Genomic DNA, 18,257 nt, shown 5'->3' with positions numbered 1-18,257 from the left:
TAATGGACTCAAGAATGTGGCGCATTCATTACATTTGCAACCTTTCCAATTACAAATTTTCTTCCTCAGTTCTTAATGAAAATATTATTTCATTGCACATCCCTGTTCATCACATAAAATGGTCTGAAATATCTCTTGAATTTGAAAGGACTTCTCCAAGAATAATGCACTGTAATGAATGAGTTTCTATGCTGCATAGAGGGACAGCATATCCTAGGGAGATGGAACAAGGTTAGCGCTAGTCAGGAGGAGCTCAGAGCTGCTGCATTGCTACGCGATGGCTCTGCCCCTCACAGTCTCTGCAGCAGGGTTACAGTAGTGAAGAAACTTTGTAGGGCCATTTATCCTTGCCTTCTGATGTGTTTCATTATTCACTGGGTGCTTACAGTGAATTTCTGTCCGTTCTTTGTCTCTAGTCAAACAGATTTTGAGGAGATTATTTGCAGACAGAAGGCTGAAGTTCCAAGCATCTTTATTCTAGGTTAAAGATATTACAGTGTTAAAAGGCATTTCCCAAGTGTTGTTGGACCAACCAGACTCAGTGGAAAATAATGATGCTCATTGCTAGAACATACTGTGACTCACAAGGGGCATGGACTAGCAAAGCTGTGCTCTGGGAATGCTTGCAGAAAACTGATTATGTGTGGAAATTCATAAAAGAGTTAGGTCATCAGCCTTGACTGCATGGAGTGAGGATGAGCAAACTTAGGTAGGATGTGCAGAAAATGGGGCAGGAAAATGATATGGCTTAGCTATACAGGAAATTAATTCATTTGTTTTGGGAAGAGTTGCATGATTTTGAAAATTCTTTCATTTCAGAATGGAACAAAACCAGGAAGGGCAAAATTTCCCAGACACAAAAATGTATATGTATGCATCAGTTCAATCAAAACATGTTTAGACAAAAATTAAAATGTTTAGTTCCCCCTTTTAAATATCTTACATTTGATATATTGTATACATTATTTTATATAAATTAAATTAGCTGAGAAATCACTGGGAAAGGAAAATAGAAATCTTGTATTCTGTGAGTGTAGAAATGGAGTATTTATCAAAATGCTATTCTCATTTTTTATTTCATAATTAATTTTCTTTAAAAGTGAGACACATCTACACCCAGTGGAAGAAACAGCATTGGCAAAATTCTTGGAGCTAGTTATCCAAGGTCTATATGCTTATCCAGGGCATACAGTATACACTTGATCTGAGCCTTCCTGAAATCTAGTTTTAAATAAGTCGAGCAATGGATTTCTATTGTCTCCTTTGTATAACTATTTCAAGTTTAATGGACTTTATAGTTGGAAATAGTGATAAGTAAATAATTCATGAGTGATTTATTTGATGAATTGCTACATTGTGTTCATAGAAAGTCTGCAACCAAATTTATCCAAAGTGCATCTTTTCCAATGTTGTAGTTATGATTTTTTTTTAAGTTGTAAAGGTAGGTTCTTTTGGTATGAATATTCTTGCATGCAAATATAGAATTTGATTCCAGGGAAGACTTGTGTCTTCAGTTATAAAATTCCCTTCCTGTAAGTATTTTCAATAAAACTCAAGATTCAAGTGTTTACAGACTACAGGGTTTTTTCATGTGCCACTGAAATCTGTGTATGAGTTGCCCTCAAATGCAATGGCCCCCAAAATCAAACCTTTAATATTTGACCTAAAATTTGTAAAAATATTTTTGCACACTGTTCTATTTAGTTTTCTCAGTCCAAGTTTAAAATTACATATATTTATGGCTACTTATTGAGTACTAGAAGTAGGATTTTTGGGATTAATTTTGCGGTTTTGGTTGAACTTATTTTTCAATTTCATTTTATACTTACTTTTTTTCTTTTTTGTAATGTGTGAAAATCATAAATCTACTATTTTAGCAACAAGTTAACATGCTTATAGTGAAAACCTGTAAGCATAAAGCTAGAAAACATGAAAATTTAATTCTACCACACAGAACGATATGTATTTGCAGTGTAGTAAGAGCCACTTCTAATGATCTTCACTGATATATTTATGAATTATAATTTAATTTTAAATAGGATGACTAATAGCAACACATGACTTCATCCTGTCCCCCACATCCCCCTCACTTACGGTTTACAAGCTTGGATGGCAATATTGGGTTGAATTTCTCTGGAGACTCAGTGTTGTCCTCATCTGTTACATATTCAAAGTTAATAATAAACATCATAGCTACTCCTTCTTGATTTTTCACTGGGATTATGTGGGTGTTACAAATGAAGGTGGTCCCTAGGAAAAGGGAAAAAGAAAAGAAAGACCAATATTTCAATCAGAGAGACCTGAATTGTGTCTTTATACTAACAGTTTTAACCATGTAAAAAATAATGCAGATTATTTTTTTCTTTTGATGACTGCTTACTAATGAACACGCAGCATGTTTCATTTAAAGAACACCATTTTCATCAAAAACAAAATTTGTCTTTTAATAATGTATTGCATTCATAATTAATCCAAAAGATCTTCCATTCAAGTTGTCCCTTTTGTTCCATTGATTTCTATTCCCTGGAAATGACTTTAAAACATAAATGTACAGCTTCATGTTGTGGAGGTATTCACATTGAGTGCCACTGCCATCTACCACATGAACCACAATGCTACTGCAGAAAAAATACCTTTCTTCTAAATGTCAGAGGTTCTTTATGATTTACAACATGGTGAATCACTTATTAAATATTAATGTGTGCAAATATATAGCTGTTCTTATTTTAGCTGTCATTATTTTTGAGGTTTGTCTAAGGATGTTTCAATATTTTATTAAAAATGACACTCATGGAAAAAACATGCTTTGTTTTCAACCTGATCATATTGAATGGCTTTTTTACATTTCATCATAACATTTCCCACCCCTCCCACCCCCCCCCCCCAATCTTATGGTCAAGATTTTCAAACATGAGTACTTACATTCAGCACGGAATTCATAGTGAGGCACATAATTAAAAGATGCTAGATTTTCAGAGATGTTGAACGCCCATAACTGTAATTTAAGTTAATGGAAGGTGTCTTTTCTCAGTGCCTACAAAATTCAGGGCATTTTCTATTTAGGTGCTTACTCAATATCTAAAGATTTTATTCTGTTAGTTCATGCTGGTCATCATTGCAATTTTCTATTTAAAAAGTTTCATTTGATAAGGTCTTTAGCTTTTTTCTTGTTCCTTGTATTATGCTGTTAGAATAAACAGATTCCAAATATAATATGATAGATATATGTGCAAAGGTAACATAGGGCTAAAAGCTTCATGCAAACAGAGCGGTGAGGTGCTGTCTTTTTTTAACTGATTTAATGTACGTCATCTGTAATTTTATTCATTCAAATACAGTAATCACTGAAACTTGACAGGGGGTGTAATTTTATAAATTCAGATGTTCATTTGGGTTACACAGGAATACATCTTTTCTTTTTCTCCTCAGAAAAAGTGATGATCCAGATCCATTGCAACAGTGATCAGAATCATCCTGCAATATTTAATGTAATATTTGCTATAATGTGGTATTTATAGCAGGCTGAGCTATGAATAAAAATTGACATGCTGGCCTTTCAAGTTTTGCAGCTGTACCTTCAATCCATTTAATAAAACAGTTAAGCTGTGGCACTTGCCACAGTTTCCATGGTAACAAACTGGATGACTTTAGTAAACAGAAAATAAGCAATTCAAGACTGTTCCATTAGAGCTAAAAATAGAAGAGCTGCAGGCCAAGCATTGCAACGTAGGCTGGTTAAACAGAAAGTCTGAAGAGAGACTAGAAAGAACCATTATGTTTTCAGCTAATTAACCAAAATACATATTGACTTTAAACACTTAAAATGACATTTAGAGAGCCATTTGGAGAGACTTTGTTACTTTCCATCAGCTTGTTTTGAATTTCTTAGCATCCGGATTTTGTTGTGACAGGCAGCTGCACAAACTGAATGATGAGCCTGTAACCTGCCATCTCCTGACTCGGTTAGAAACAAAGGGCAGGGCTGAGGCTCTCTCGGATTGGAAGAATGTTGAACTCCAGTGGATGAAATGTTTATGGACTTTGGAAACAAGGGATGACAATGTCTTGGATTTCACTAAACTAATGCTGAACCCTGCAGTTTGCAGACAAGGAAGTTCTAGCCTTTAAAATATTTCCTGCAGTGCTGAGAAATAACAATATCTCACATTCACGGAGAACATTACATCCCCATGCAGAACTGCCAGACACTTACAAATTGACATTTACACTATATTTAGGGATTCACCTTCATGGAGAAAAACAGCAGCTATTTAACAGTTGACAGCACAAGAACATGGCAAACAATGAATCGTTCTGTAGCTAAAGGCACATGCAGGAGCAGTTTAGGAGTATAAGATGAGGAGCTACTTTGGGCATGTGTAAATGTTCCTGGGACCCAATCTACAGTCCTACAGCTTACTATAAGCAACATGATCATAGATCAGGTTCTGCTTGTGCACACACACACTGGTGACTGGAGCCACGCTGGGAATGTGATCGAAGTAAGCTGGGGTGGGGGAAGGGATGGGGAGGATGGGGGGCGACCAGCAGGTGTATGTGGAAGAGGGATTGATAGGTCCAGGGTGGACTGTCCATCCAGGGGTAGGGGAGTCAGAGTCCTAAAAATAGCCTGGTCAGGGTAGTGGGGGGATACGAAAAGAGCAGCCCTGGGATTGGGTTTAGTGGCTGGGCTTTTCCTGCCCTGAGGCTGCTCTCTGAATTTATACACACATTTGGTTAGATCAGGCATAGATTAGGTGAACTAAGATCAGGCCAGCCATTTTTTGCCTGACCTAAGCTCCCCAAATGTATGTACAGTGTGACAGGGCGGCTTGTGCACCTCCCTTTAAGAGGACAAGCAGCCTGAGAGTCAGCTTGCAGGTAGGGAGGGGACTGATTAGGGACTGACCCAAAGACGGCTGGGCTTGAGCCATATAAGCCTATGCCAGTCAGGCGGTACAGCCCTGAGAGCCATGAAAAGAAGAACTCCTGGCAGCAGAGCAGGAGGGCTCCTGAACTGATAGTCACACTGAGCAAGCAACTCTGCATGCCTAAGAACAAGGGAAAGTTACCTGGGGCAGAGTAGAAGGCTTGTTTATGCAGGCAAGTGGCTTTTATTTTGTGTTAAACCCAGAGAGGGTTTGCTGCTAGAGGGCAGAAAATGGTGCTTTATCCTTGAGCCCTGCAAGGCTAGGCTCAGGACTTTCTTAGAGACCTGGTAGCCCAGAAGGGGCTGAGGGTGGGACCCAAGTGTCCATGAGCCCAGAAGAGGGGCTATAACCAAAGACTGCCAAGGTGATCCCAACTGGGCTAGGAGTGGGGCTAGGGCCCAGGAGGGGCCAAAGGTCTAGGAGGGGCCACTTCTGGAGACTAAATCCAGGGTGGCAAGTTGGGCCAGGGAGCCTAGAGGTCTTAACTGGCCTGAAAGTGAGGCCAGGGCCCAGGAGGAGTTAAAGGTCAAAGAGGGAGTGCAGCTGTGGACTGCCAGAGCCAGGAAGCCTGGAGATCTTGACTGGCCCAGGAATGGGGACAGGCCCAGAAGGGGCCAAAGGTCCAGAAAGGGCCACTGCCATAGATTGATAGGGTTAGAGACCTGCAGGCAGGGAGGCTGAAAGCTAGAAACCAGGTCTGATACTGTGGTCTGGGGCTAAGAGGCCCAGTGAGAATATAGGGGGTGGAGATCAAGAAGGCCAAGACCCCTAACTGGTGAATGACCTTACAATAACAACTGTGAGGTATGGGGCATGGTATAGGGGTGGATGGAGCCACACAATGATCCTTTAAGGCTACAGATGTCCTGGAAAGGAAGAGAAATGCAATAAGCCCTTAAGGCTACAGGTGCACTGCAGAGGCATGGAGATGCCAAGAGGGGCTGTTGACTTGGAGGGCTGAATTGAAACTAGTGGAGTCCAGGAGGGACCTGGAGGTGACTTGCATGGACTAAGGTTCATTCTAAGGCAGTGGTCACCAACCAGTCAATCTTGGAGCCTCTGACAGTCAATCTCAGTCTGTCAGAGGCTCCACGATCAGGAGCAGCAGGAGGCACGGGGCTGGGCTGAGCGATGCCCTCTGCTGCCCGGGCTGGGCTGGGTGAGTGAGGTCAGAGCAGAGGCAGCTTGTCTGGGAGGCAGGGGGGGCAAGGCAGGGGGCGGGGGGTGGGGGCAGGGCGGGGCAGTAGCCAGGAGGGGTGGAGGGCAGGGACGGAGCAGGTGGTGGGGGCAGTATATCTTGGAGTGCCAAAAAGTGATATTAACCATATAAAGGTTGGAGACCACTGTTCTAAAGCCTATGGGCAGCCTCCCTTACTTAATCTCCAATAAGAACAACATGTGGCAGGTGAGCAATCAAGAGAGGGCTACATTACAGACTCAGAAGGCCAGGAGCCACACAGCCTTCAGGCGGTGTCATGGCCACCCCTGGGGCTCAGTCTTGCCACAGGCACTTAGATGGACCTAACCACAATAAGGGCAATCTAAATGTTACATCTGCACATATTTTTAGCTGGTCTAAATCAACAGAGTTCAACTGAAGGCCATTTACACCATCAGAATAATTTGTTTAACCAGGCTAGAATTTGTCCAGGACATCAAGGCTTTAAAAAACCCCCACAGAGTCTTTAATAACGACAAATGTTCAGGGTTTTACATCTCATTCAAAATCCTGCACCTGCAACAATTCTACCTCTAAAATCCTGATGGAGCTTAGCTATAGTGCTGAATAGGAAGGGATATTATCATATAATAAATTCCAACCATTACTTCCTACCTTCCTATGTCAAATAATTGTTGTTTGTATTTGGGGCTTTGTGTGTTCCACAATTCCAGGAGAATTTACCACAGACTATATACCTACTGGTGAAATGCCACAATATTTGCCTATTGTGCGCACCTTCCCTAGTATAGTTGCTTATCTGGATCCTGTCTGATCTCAGAATAATTTACATCAGTGTACACAATGAAGGGAAATTACATCTGAGTATGTAATTCCCTATCTAAGCCCTACGTCTTAAAAATGCACAAAATAAACACTGAGGAAAAAGCAGGTGACTCTTTAATGAAGGTGAGGATAATGAACCAATATTAGGAACGAGCTTGTTTATAAACATTGTTCATTATTTGCACTCTTACTCATTCAATTACTTCTCGTGGCACTCAGCACATTTTCCATGTTTTGTCTTCTAACTGAAAGATTCTGAAAGTGGGAAATGCCTCTGATGAGCAATACAAATTTTAATGAAGTTTCTGGAATTTGCAATTCTTATCTGTAGTCACTGAGCAAGTACAAGATGTAATCAGAATAATTATGAAAATTACACCTTTATAATGAAATGATTAAATATCCCAGTGGTACTTCTGAGCTTTGTAAAGAATGTTATCAAGGAGTAATCACACAACTTACCCCTTTATTTTGTCACTGATGACTATTCTAAGTATGGCCTCATCTATTCTATGTGGTTTTGCTGGGAAAACTTGTATTCTTCTGGCAAAATTGTGGTGGCAAAACTTTTTTTTTCCTTTTTTTGCTGGCAGAGCAATGCCAGTTAAGTCTCCAGTTACAGGGAAGCCATTGGAAAGCACGTGTAGATGTGTCTATTCTGTGTGTCAGTTGCCATGGACCCTTTAGTAGCTGGTGTCTCCCAGAAAAATTCCATGTCCAGAACAACTAATATGCTGCTAAAGACATGGAATTGATGTCACATGGGACACAATTATGATGGTACAATATTGAGAAGACAGTCTAAAATGGCACAAAGCCTTGGAAAATGGAAAAGGGCATGTCACTAATACCGAAAATGTAATAAACAAGGAAGAGAAAGATAGGGCTAGATTCACCAATATGTTCTGATTGCTTTTGTGCTGCCCCATGAGTGGATCCAGGATCATGGCAAAGGGTGAGCTCACTGCACTTGCACCACACAGCCAAAGCAGGGTCCCCTGTTTTCCCTTGATGCTGAATTCAATGGATGGGGAGGGAAGGGGAAAGTGAGAGTGAACAGCAGTGGTACTCACACCCTGGGCACCAGAGCTGCATGAAGGCAGCTCTGGCCACAGCCCACATCAATCAGTTTGGGTTCAGAGATCACAGCACATAAGGAGCTTCATAAAGAGATGCAATGACATGTTGGTGAGCTGAGAGAGCTCACTGCACGTGAGCCACATCTGAAGGGAGGAGGGTGCAGCCATGCCACTGCATGCTGCCTCAGATAAGCCCCTGTGCTACCCCACTAATACAACAGCTATAAACCCAACTTACATGTCCGGCTGATCTACCCTGCCTCACCAGAGCACTGCAAAGCAGCCAAGGCATTCTGGTGAATCTGGCTCATAAAATTCCTTTACCTTTCTAATGACTTTAAGTCAGAATCATATAAAAGATTTCTGCTGTATGTGCAGCCCTACTTTATCTGTCTTTCTGATATGGACACATTCATTCATTCACGTTATAGCAGTTAGTCTTAATTTTCAAGCAAACTAATGCAATGACAGTACACCAACAGTCAATGCATTGCAATCATACAGATTACTCCACTTTCATATGCAAAACCATGATAACCATGCTTGGAAAAATCACCTGTCCCAAAAAGTTACTTTAATTCAGCCTTCAATTCTGTGTGTGATAATTTCACAGATCATTACATGTGTTGGGTGTACAGAATCGGAAAAAAAACCTGATTGTAGTATTGGGGTAACAGTACTAAAAAACTCTGTGCTAAATCAGCAGAAAACTAGAATTTCACACAACTTTCATTACAAGGAAATAAATCCATGATGGAATTTTGAGACAGTTTTATATCATTGTTGCATTGAATGTCTGTGACAGGTACCAGACATTTTAACTGCTCTACATTTCATTGAGTATCAGGCATATGTCAAGTGAAATTCTGCCCCCAATGAACTCAGTGGGAGTTCTGTTGTGAACTTCACTGATAGATTTTATTTAATATGCTTTGGAGTTAATTTTGGTTCCACATACTGAATTGATGACTACTACTCAGCTGCTTCTCACATCTTCTTTTATAGGAAGTATGACAAGGTGCTTAGTGCACCTGTCACTTTCAGAGGAGAGAAGGCTCAAGAAACAGCTCGGGCAGAAATCAGGGAAGACACCTGACTGGCAGGGGGGCTGACCTTGAGGTATATGTAAGCCCAGGACCTGAGGTAGGTAGGCAGTTTTGTCCTGGTAGAAGACAGGGGAGGATCTCCTGAGCAGACCACAAGAGGGTGACTCTGGCTCACACTGAGAATGTGTGTGGGTATGCAGCCTTAGGACTGGGGCTAGGGATAGAAATTACAGAGAAACCGGTTTAAGTGATCAGAAACTGGCTTAAACCTGTAACAGAACAGATATTCAGTGCACATAAATCAGTCTGAAAATGGCTGAAACTGGTTTGAGATAAACCTAGTTGAATGTAGTATCAGACTTAACTGATTTGGATTAAACAGGTTTTTTGCAATGTCTGTCCCAGACCCTTTGCTGGTTCAAGTTAAATCAGACTCCTCCAGCATATCCGCATGCTCTCTGGGTTGGGCGGGGCTCTCTGCTTCACAACAGAGCTGGCCCCTCTCCTCTGTTCTTCCCTATGACCCCTCCCCCTTCTCTTAGCACTCGCCCTTCCTCTTCTCTCCCACAGCATGGACCGTAGCCAGCATGTGGTATGCTAGCTAATACTGCGTAAAGCAGACAGGGCAGTGTCCACTCAGGGCTTTTTGGAGGTAATCAACAGCTCAGCTGGTAATGTCTCTGCATTTCTTATTTTGCAAAAACTGTTTAAGAAGAGCTTGAACTAATGAGCGAGGCTTTGTTTTCTAATGGGGTGCTAAATGCTGATAACAGAGCTGATAAATGCTCTGTTATCACAGTATTCTGCTGGAACATGGCTATGCCACCCTCGACTCCCTGCAGAAGGGAAGGGAGGGCTTTCCTCATGCCCCCTGGCTTCTAGCCTGAGCCACTGCAGGCATGTGCCTGCATTTTTGAGATATCTGTCTGGGTTACAAACTGATTTAGCCTAGCTGGGTTAGACTAACCTGCAAAGATTGAATCAATTCAGGCTCAGGCTTTTTGAATGTGTGTCCCTAGCCTGGGAGTTCAGCCTTTGAGCCAGCAAAACAGCCAGCATGCAGCCATAGGCCTGTGGAGCATCTGGTGGTTTTTGGCAGGGACTAAAGGGGGGTAAGGAGGTTACAGCTGGCCCAGGAAGAGAGGACAGAGGGCCAGAGGGGCCAGAGAGACTGTAAGGTGAGCGGGCTTGGAAAGAAAGCAGAGGGGCAGAGGGCCCAGGGAGCAGGTAGGGCCATGTTGCCCATAGGTCTTACTTGCCTAGGAGAGCGGCCAGAGCTCCTAAAGGGCCAAAGGCCAAGAAGGGCCATAGCTGGAGACTGGCAGGGCTGGAGAGCCCATGGGCCTCAACTGACCTAGCAGTGGGACCAGGGTCTAAGGAGGAAGACCAAAGGCCAGGAGAGGCACAGCCAGAGATCACGGGGTCCAGGGTGCCCATAGCCCAGAGAGGGGCTGGCTTAAGGACTAACAGAGCCAGAAGCCTATAGCCCATAACAGTGGTTATGATTTGATTAGCATGTGTGACATCTGTGATGTATGGACATGGGTACTAGGGAGGACAGAGCCCACAAATTTAGCCCTTAAGGTGATGAGCAAAGACACTTGTGTTCATATATGAGACCAGGCTTGGGGAGCCCTGGGGCAGCCTCCCTTTTTTAAAAAGGTAAATACATCAAGGTGTGGCAGGAAAGGGGAAGGGGAGATTGCCTAAAGATAGTGAAGTTGTTAAGGGTTGAAGGGGTGCCAGGGGAATCATGGCCACCTCTGGAGAGGACCTCATTACAGCAGTAAGACATAAAAAGGAGTGACAGTCTACTGTGCCTTGTGTGGGGCAAACTAATGTAAACTAATGATGTCTGGTAACGTCATCATGCACCTGTTACACTTGTTTTAAAACCATGAGGCACTGGAGTCAGCAGTGACATGGTTGATGTGTTTGAATAAAGTTTTGAATTAAACAACTTAGGCTAAGGACAGACATTTAGAAAGCCAGAGTATGAATTGATTCAATCCTTGCACATTAGTCTAACCTGGCTAGGTTGAATGGGTTTGTAACTGTACAGACATCCCCTCTGGACTGAAGAAATGCAGGTCATGCCTGCAGTTGGTCAGGCTAGAAGCTGGGAGTGCTAGAGGAGCCCTCCCTTCCCTTTCACAACTCTGAGATGAGGATGGGTGTGGCCATGCCCTGGTAGGATGATCTGATTAGGGAGGGTTTACTGCACCCCCCCCCCCGGCTGCTCCTGACCAGTGAGGGAGGCAGCAAGGAGTTGATAACACAGCATTTAGCATCCCATCAAGAAAACAAAAGACTCTCTCATTAGTTCAAGCCCTTCTTAAACAACTTTTCCCAAGCAAGGAACAGAGGGACATTATTAGCTCGAAAAAGCCCTAAGCGGACACTATCCTGTCTGCCTTTGTCCTCTCTGCCTTACACAGACACCTCCCAGCATTAGCTAGCATACCACATGCTGGCTACAGTCCATGCTGTGAGGGGTAGAGAGGGGGGGAATTCATGCTTGAGCAGGGAGTGTTGGGGGGTGGGGGCAGGGGAGCCAGGCAGACCCTGCTGTGTCTGTCATCTCTGCAAGGGAGCAGAGGTGCAGGTCCAGCCCTGCTCTGGAGAAGAGAGCCACGCCCAGGGGTTGAGATTCCCTCATCTCTGGCAACCTTTGTCATGCTATCCAATTAGACGGGGGCTACATATATGAGATTTAATCTGAGAATCTGTGCTTGATGATAACACATAGAATGCAGATTACATATTTTGCCATATACTTGCCTCCTTAGAAGCAAAGGCACATTTCATATTTGTTGTCTAATATCCTCAGTCCCACATAAAGCATATACTGTATTGTCACAAATTTCCTTAATAACATACTTTTGTACAAATTAATGCTTTTGTGTTACATAAGACACTTTGGTATGAATAAAACTCTCTGGAGTTGCCTCTTAAAATATCTTAGTGCTTGCATTTTTTATATAATTGTTTTTTATTTCTCTGAGATGTATGACACCTCCTTGAAGACATCATCACATTATTTATTGTGGTCTTATGCATTTTTTTTTTCATTTTCCAGCATAGGTCCATATCACAACAACAGTACTGGAAGATGGGAAATGCAATTACTGGTTGCTTCAGATATTAACTAATGTACAGTTATTTAATGGGACAGAGGTTTCAAGTACTCACTGTTTTCCTTACTTACTCATATGTTCAGGTAAGTGACTGGCTACAAGTTTGTGAAGGGTATCTACTATAGTAAGACATGTATATTTTATTCTAAACATTTCCAGTTGCACAAGTTCACCTCCTTTCTCATATTTCCATGACAGTCTCCTGCTGAAAGCAGTGCAAGGTTTTGTTGTGCATTTTGAAGATATTATGATTTTGGCTCATGTAGTTCCAACAGTAAGCTGGCATGAAAAGGAAGATAGAGTTGCATAGTGAAAGTAAATGCTACTAGATTTGCAAACGTGATGCTACTAAACATATAGGCAGTATTTCTGTTCTATAAAGTAATGTCTTGCTTATTCATATTTAGATTTAATCCTAATGCCTGCAACCTTTCAACAAAATGGGGCAGTAGGCACTGTGGATAATCCTTAATCAAGTCCTGTATGGGAATGGGTTACAACTTTGCTTCAGAAAACAGGTGATCCTGCTGAGCTGCATATATTGCAGTGGAATAAGAACACCTGGAAATGACTGATTGTAATTTACTAACAGCTGTAATGAAGCATGTTTTCCCAACAAGCCCTGTGTCTTTGAGAGGAGATATAAACAAGGTAAAGGAGGGATTGGAAGAAAGACTTTACTTAATAAATGGGTGTTCTGGCTTGTGTGAGTGTTGTGTGCAATTGTTAGACAATGCCCATTTCTTTCACATTTTGAGCTCAGAGGTAGGAGATGAAAAATCCTTCCATTTTGATGATTTAGATTAAGGATTAAGACCTTTATTATTTGTTTTTCAATCTTTAGGCGTAGTTTCCACCTGCCTGATGCTTATGGCTGTCCAAAGCAAATAGAACAATTTATCAAGCTTTCGCTAGCCTTTGAATATGCTATAACATCAATAATGTAGTACCAATATTAGATAATAATTTGTTGTAAGCTATGTGTAATGGGGAATGTGTGGTCACAAAGTAAAAGACTGAGAAGATCATCTGCATTCCTAGTCAAAGAAAAAATATTCTCAAAGGCAAAAACTATCGTAGTTTATAAGCAAAGCTTATTTTGAGTGTATTTGTTGGAAATATTTATACCTTATTCCTCAAAATAATACCAAATATATTAATAGCACAGCAACTGTGTTCAATTAAAAATGGAAGCAGGTGAAGATTTTGTAAGATACAATCTCAGGGTGTCCTCTTTGGATAATGTCTTTGAAATTATGGGATGTATAATGAAATATAGTGATTTTTTTGCAAAGCAAAAACTTGAGCAGCGTTTTTATGAATACTAGTTGAGGTTCTCTTTGTCCAGAATAATTTAGCAGTATTCTGAGATCAAGTGAACTCCATAAGAGACGGGGAAATGACCCCAATTCTTTCTGATCCTTTTCAGTTTAGTTGCAGAATTAAAATTATAATGGGTCCCTCATGGTTTTGCTAAGACCCTTCTAATTTGCTCAGAAGAAAAAAAGTGAAACTATGACCTGTTCTCTATCATTTGCATGAAGCAGTGTCTGCTTCTAGAAACCCTCCCCATCTGTCGGTGGAGTAGAATCAGAGCACTGAGTTTGAGCACCCTTAGGTAACTTCAAAATCAGAAACCCCCGCATGAAAGATAGAACAAGCTTTCCTGCCAGCCTTTGCCTGCAGCTCTTCGCCCTCTTTGCACTCAGCATCCAGCTTGTTCTTCAACATCTTCAAAACATTCTGCTCAAAAATTTTGTTCCAAATAGAAGATGGCTATCTCAGATGTCTTTTTGCCCCTGTATATTCGCTGTACTATAGCACACTGGAACAGGAGGAAATTGTGATGATAAGAATACTTTGCATGTTCCCCAAGAATTTAAGAGTACAAGTTTGAATTAAACCATACTGCTCTGCTGCAAGGTACATACAGAATTACTCTATTCATCATAGGTTGTCAGAGGCACAGAGAAAATCAGTGACATTCCTACAGTTATACTGTAAGTCAATGGAAAAAAAACAAAGGTAGAATCTAGAGTTCTTGATACCAGCCCCGTGGTTTAACTACTACACCATGGATCTAGTCTGCCAGTATGTGTCTAGTTTATTTCCATACAGAGCTTCTGGGAATAGACTGTATGTATCATTATCTTTGCTATAGCTTCTATCATTGGGGATGTGACTTTATATAACCATTTTCCAGCTTGGAGTGATTGAAAATGAGCTACTTTTTGTAGCAAGAATGGGGAATTCACAAGCCTCCCATTAAATACGTTGTAGAAGGATCTGTATGACTCTCTCTCATTGAGGAGAAGTGACTGAAAACAGCTGGCAAGTTGAAATATATTATATTCCTTCTCATTCAAGGAGCTACATTTAGGGGTGGGGAGTAAAGAAAGGAAGAATATATTTTCCTGGTATTTATTAGTGAGCTTACAATGATTAAATGGGACCTGTTCCCATTGACATTTCACTCCACCCTCCATATCAAATAGATATTCAGTGTGTTACCCAAGTGGCTGCTGATACTGAGACTCTTGATTTACAGGACTGCTGGAGGGCTTGTAAGGCATTAACTCACAGTGTTTAGAGGAGGGAGAATAACTTGTGAATTAACCTACTAAAATTAACCCTCTGGAGACTCTGGATATATTAATATCTCCCTAAGCAATCATCTGACTGGCAGTCTAGAAAACACTAGCATGTTCAAAATCATCATTTACTTTTTCTTTTATTTCATTTATAGTATATTTCAATAGCTAGATAAATACTTTTCAACACCCTTGCCCCGGCATTTCTTATAATACTGCATAGATACAATTACTGCTAACCTCATAATTATAATATCTACACCTACACTCTAATGGAACCATGGTGATTAACTGTAATGCTAAGTACATTTTACAAGAGGACATTTTCACAGTGCTGTGTTATTTAACTAGACATAAAACTTTACAGAAGGTACAGAGCAATTAAAAAATCCAAGCAAAGACCCATGAGTCTGTGTAGAATAAGGACTCTCAGAAAACACCTATATAGAATACTGCTGAAAACTACATATAGGAGAAAGGATGCCAGACTGTATTTTAAACTCAGTGAGATACCCATTGCTTCATGCCAGAAAATAATTGCTAAGATAGGAATTGCAAAATAGAATTCTTTTCTTTATCTTTGCTTTCTCAAAGCCTACAGTGAAGTTTTGTCCAAGGCCTTTTCAGGTTATGGACTGGAATCAGAGGGCTCAGTTCGTATATTTTAGTGTAGATGCCTCCATAGTTGGTCAGTCACACAGATGATGCTGAATCATGTAAGGAATATACAGTAAGGGCACTGTACAGGGCTGTGGTTACTTTGAACATGAGCTTGCAAAACCATAATTAATGTAATAGTGGTTTGTTCTGGTATTGGTACAGACAGGAAATATGTTGGCCCTGAACTTTGTTCATTACCTTTACAAGCAAACTGTGAAGCATTGCCTCTTGCCTGCAAAATATAGCAACAAGAACATTTCTCATTAGCACTGCTTCCAACCTGTTACCAACCATGTTCTTTTCCTTGCATATGCAGTAGGTTTCTTTTGCCTGTTTGTTTTGGTCTTTAGTGCACCACAGTGTTTCAGAAGATACTTAAGCAGTCAAATCTGGGTAGTGTGGGCAAACAGCAAATGGCCGCATCCCAGGAAAATCTATAGGCTAGGTACAGACATTCAAAAGCTCAAGACATTTAAAAGCTCTTTCCAAGTTGCACAGTTTTCTGTAAGTGGCGTAGTTTAGATCAGTAGTGAACAGAACACACATTCATCCTTTGATGGGGATGCGGGGGCAGAAATCTTAGACTGGGTTCTGTCATTTTTAAACCAGTCTGTGCGCTGAACTTCTGTTCTGTTATGGGTATAAACCCGTTTCCAATCACTTATACAGGTAAAAGTATAATGTCTACACCTGGCCTTAGTGTTGAATCTGTTCACTTTTTGCACTTTAACCACCAAGATCATTTCTTCCTTGCACCTCCTTGACTATGACTCTATTACAGAAAGTGGAAGTGAAATTTAGGTAAAGTTATTAGTTTTCATCTTAGTTTCTCTTAGAGTATGAACATATGCACAACTGAGTGTGGGGTAAGGAAGCTGGGATTTATCATATTCTGGATGCTTTGTAGCAGCTTTTATTAGGTATGAAGCTTCTAATATTGGGTTCCTGGCAAATATTCTGGCAAAAAATTGAACTATATGACATCATAATATCAATTAAGAATTGAGTCTTTAAGAAAAGACTGCCACCACTGCAAGGACCCGGAGCGTGCAGGCTACAGGTCATGGCTCTGCCCTGGCTCCTCTCATCCCAAGTTCCCAGAGGCTCCAGAGTACTCCCTGTGCTGCCCTGCAGTGCAGGCTGCCAGCCTGAGCAGTGCAACCCCAGCCTGAGCTTTTCTGCACAGGTGCAGCTGGGGTCACCATGGAGACCAGCCCAAGCCATGAGGGCAGGGGCTGCTGGGAAATGGAGTCTGGCTGCTGGCCGGATTGACCACTTTGCCCACCCCGATCTAGGAATAAGGAATGCAATCCATAGCCAGGGAACGGAGATTGTTTCATAGAAATTAGTGAAAAGGACTTGGGAGTAATAAGCTACACGTCCACATGCAGGGGTGAGTGCTTGCAGCGACACAAAAAGTACTTTTTGCCACTGTGCCTGCCCCTGCACATGTGCTACAGGGTAAAATGACTTGCTTTGGGCAAACTGCCCGTTCCCTGCTTCTCCCAGTGTCCCGGAGGAGCCAGGGCGGACCTAGAGGAGGGGAGATGCTCTGGCCAACAGCCAGAGCATCTCCTTGGAGGACCCAGCATCCAGCTGCACCACTTTTTTTAGCTGTTTGTTTTTTGTTTGTTTTTTGATACTGGGAGTTCCTGGAATTATATTTGCAGTGTGGCGCACAGTTGCACATGCGCTATATGCAGCTTGTGGTGCCTCAAACCAAATCCACTGCAAACCACAGATGTGCGCTCATGTGGATGCACTCATAAGTGGCAAGTCATGCTTAAGTTCTTAGGATGATGGTGTTGCAAAAAATGCAATGCAATATTTGGATAAACGGGGGAGTAGTGAGTAGGAAGATTATCTTATGTCTGCATACCCCATTGGGGAGACTGATTCTGGTATTTTATGTACAATTTTTGTGTCCTTTAAAAGGCATATTGAAACATTGGAGTGAATGAAGAAAAAAGCAAATTATGCCATGACTGAAGAAAATTCCTTACAGTGAAACACTTAAAAAACTAAACCTATTTAATTTCAAATGGAAGATTGAGTGGTATCTTGAATTACATTGCAAAACAACTCACATGGAGAAAATATCACTTACACTCTAAAGGCTCTTCAATCTAACTGTAGCCAAACACATTTACATTAGAAACTAGGCACCCATTTCTAACAGTGAAGGTCATTAGTTAATAGAACAAACAGAAGTGGTCAATTCTACATCATCACTAGAATCTTCAGATAAAGATTGGATGCCTTTCTAGCTAGCACATTTAATTCACAGATTTTAACTATCTCCTATATAATAATTCAATAAAACCTTGAATTTTGTAATATGAAAATTTACTTCTTTTTCCTAATTTTGTCCTGTGGTGTAAAATGGAGGCTGCAATTCATTCTGGGGTGGCAACTTGATTTTTATATGTATATACTTTGCACAATCACTTAGGAAAATTCTCAAGCCCTTTATCTTCTAGTAGGCTGAAAAATCCTATCAATACAAAATCACCAACATGCATGAAACCCTGAAGAAATATGAGTGTTTATTCAAACCTTTCCCCTTTTTTGTTAAATTTAGGGTTCATACAACTGTAGCCCCTCTATTGTAATATGTTTCTTCATCAGACCAAAAACTCCACAAGGTTTAAAAGGCTGAAACTCTCACTCAACATGGCACTAAAAGCATTAACATCTTTTAGTTTTATTATTTCTGAAAGTTAATCCAGCTCAAAGAGAGATTATGGATGGCACTTTCCCTTAACCTTTAAAGAAAGCTCATGGTTTTAGGTTAGAATTATGCCCTCA

At 41.2% G+C, this 18,257-nt stretch overlaps 1 protein-coding gene across 1 annotated transcript in view; it reads right to left on the bottom strand.

Annotated features, from left to right (window-relative positions):
- KCNH7 (potassium voltage-gated channel subfamily H member 7) overlaps positions 1-18,257 on the bottom strand; it is a 384,959-nt gene that overhangs the window by 159,448 nt on the left and 207,254 nt on the right. The window contains exon 3 of the mRNA XM_059727333.1: positions 2,095-2,250. Within this exon, the coding sequence (XP_059583316.1) occupies positions 2,095-2,250 (156 nt within the window). The remainder of the gene's footprint in view (positions 1-2,094; positions 2,251-18,257) is intronic.

Source organism: Alligator mississippiensis, chromosome 4 (genome assembly GCF_030867095.1).
Source record: "Alligator mississippiensis isolate rAllMis1 chromosome 4, rAllMis1, whole genome shotgun sequence".
Taxonomy (NCBI): domain Eukaryota; kingdom Metazoa; phylum Chordata; order Crocodylia; family Alligatoridae; genus Alligator; species Alligator mississippiensis.
The sequence above is the reverse complement of the archived record's forward strand: the minus strand, read 5'-3'. Positions and strand labels throughout refer to the sequence as shown.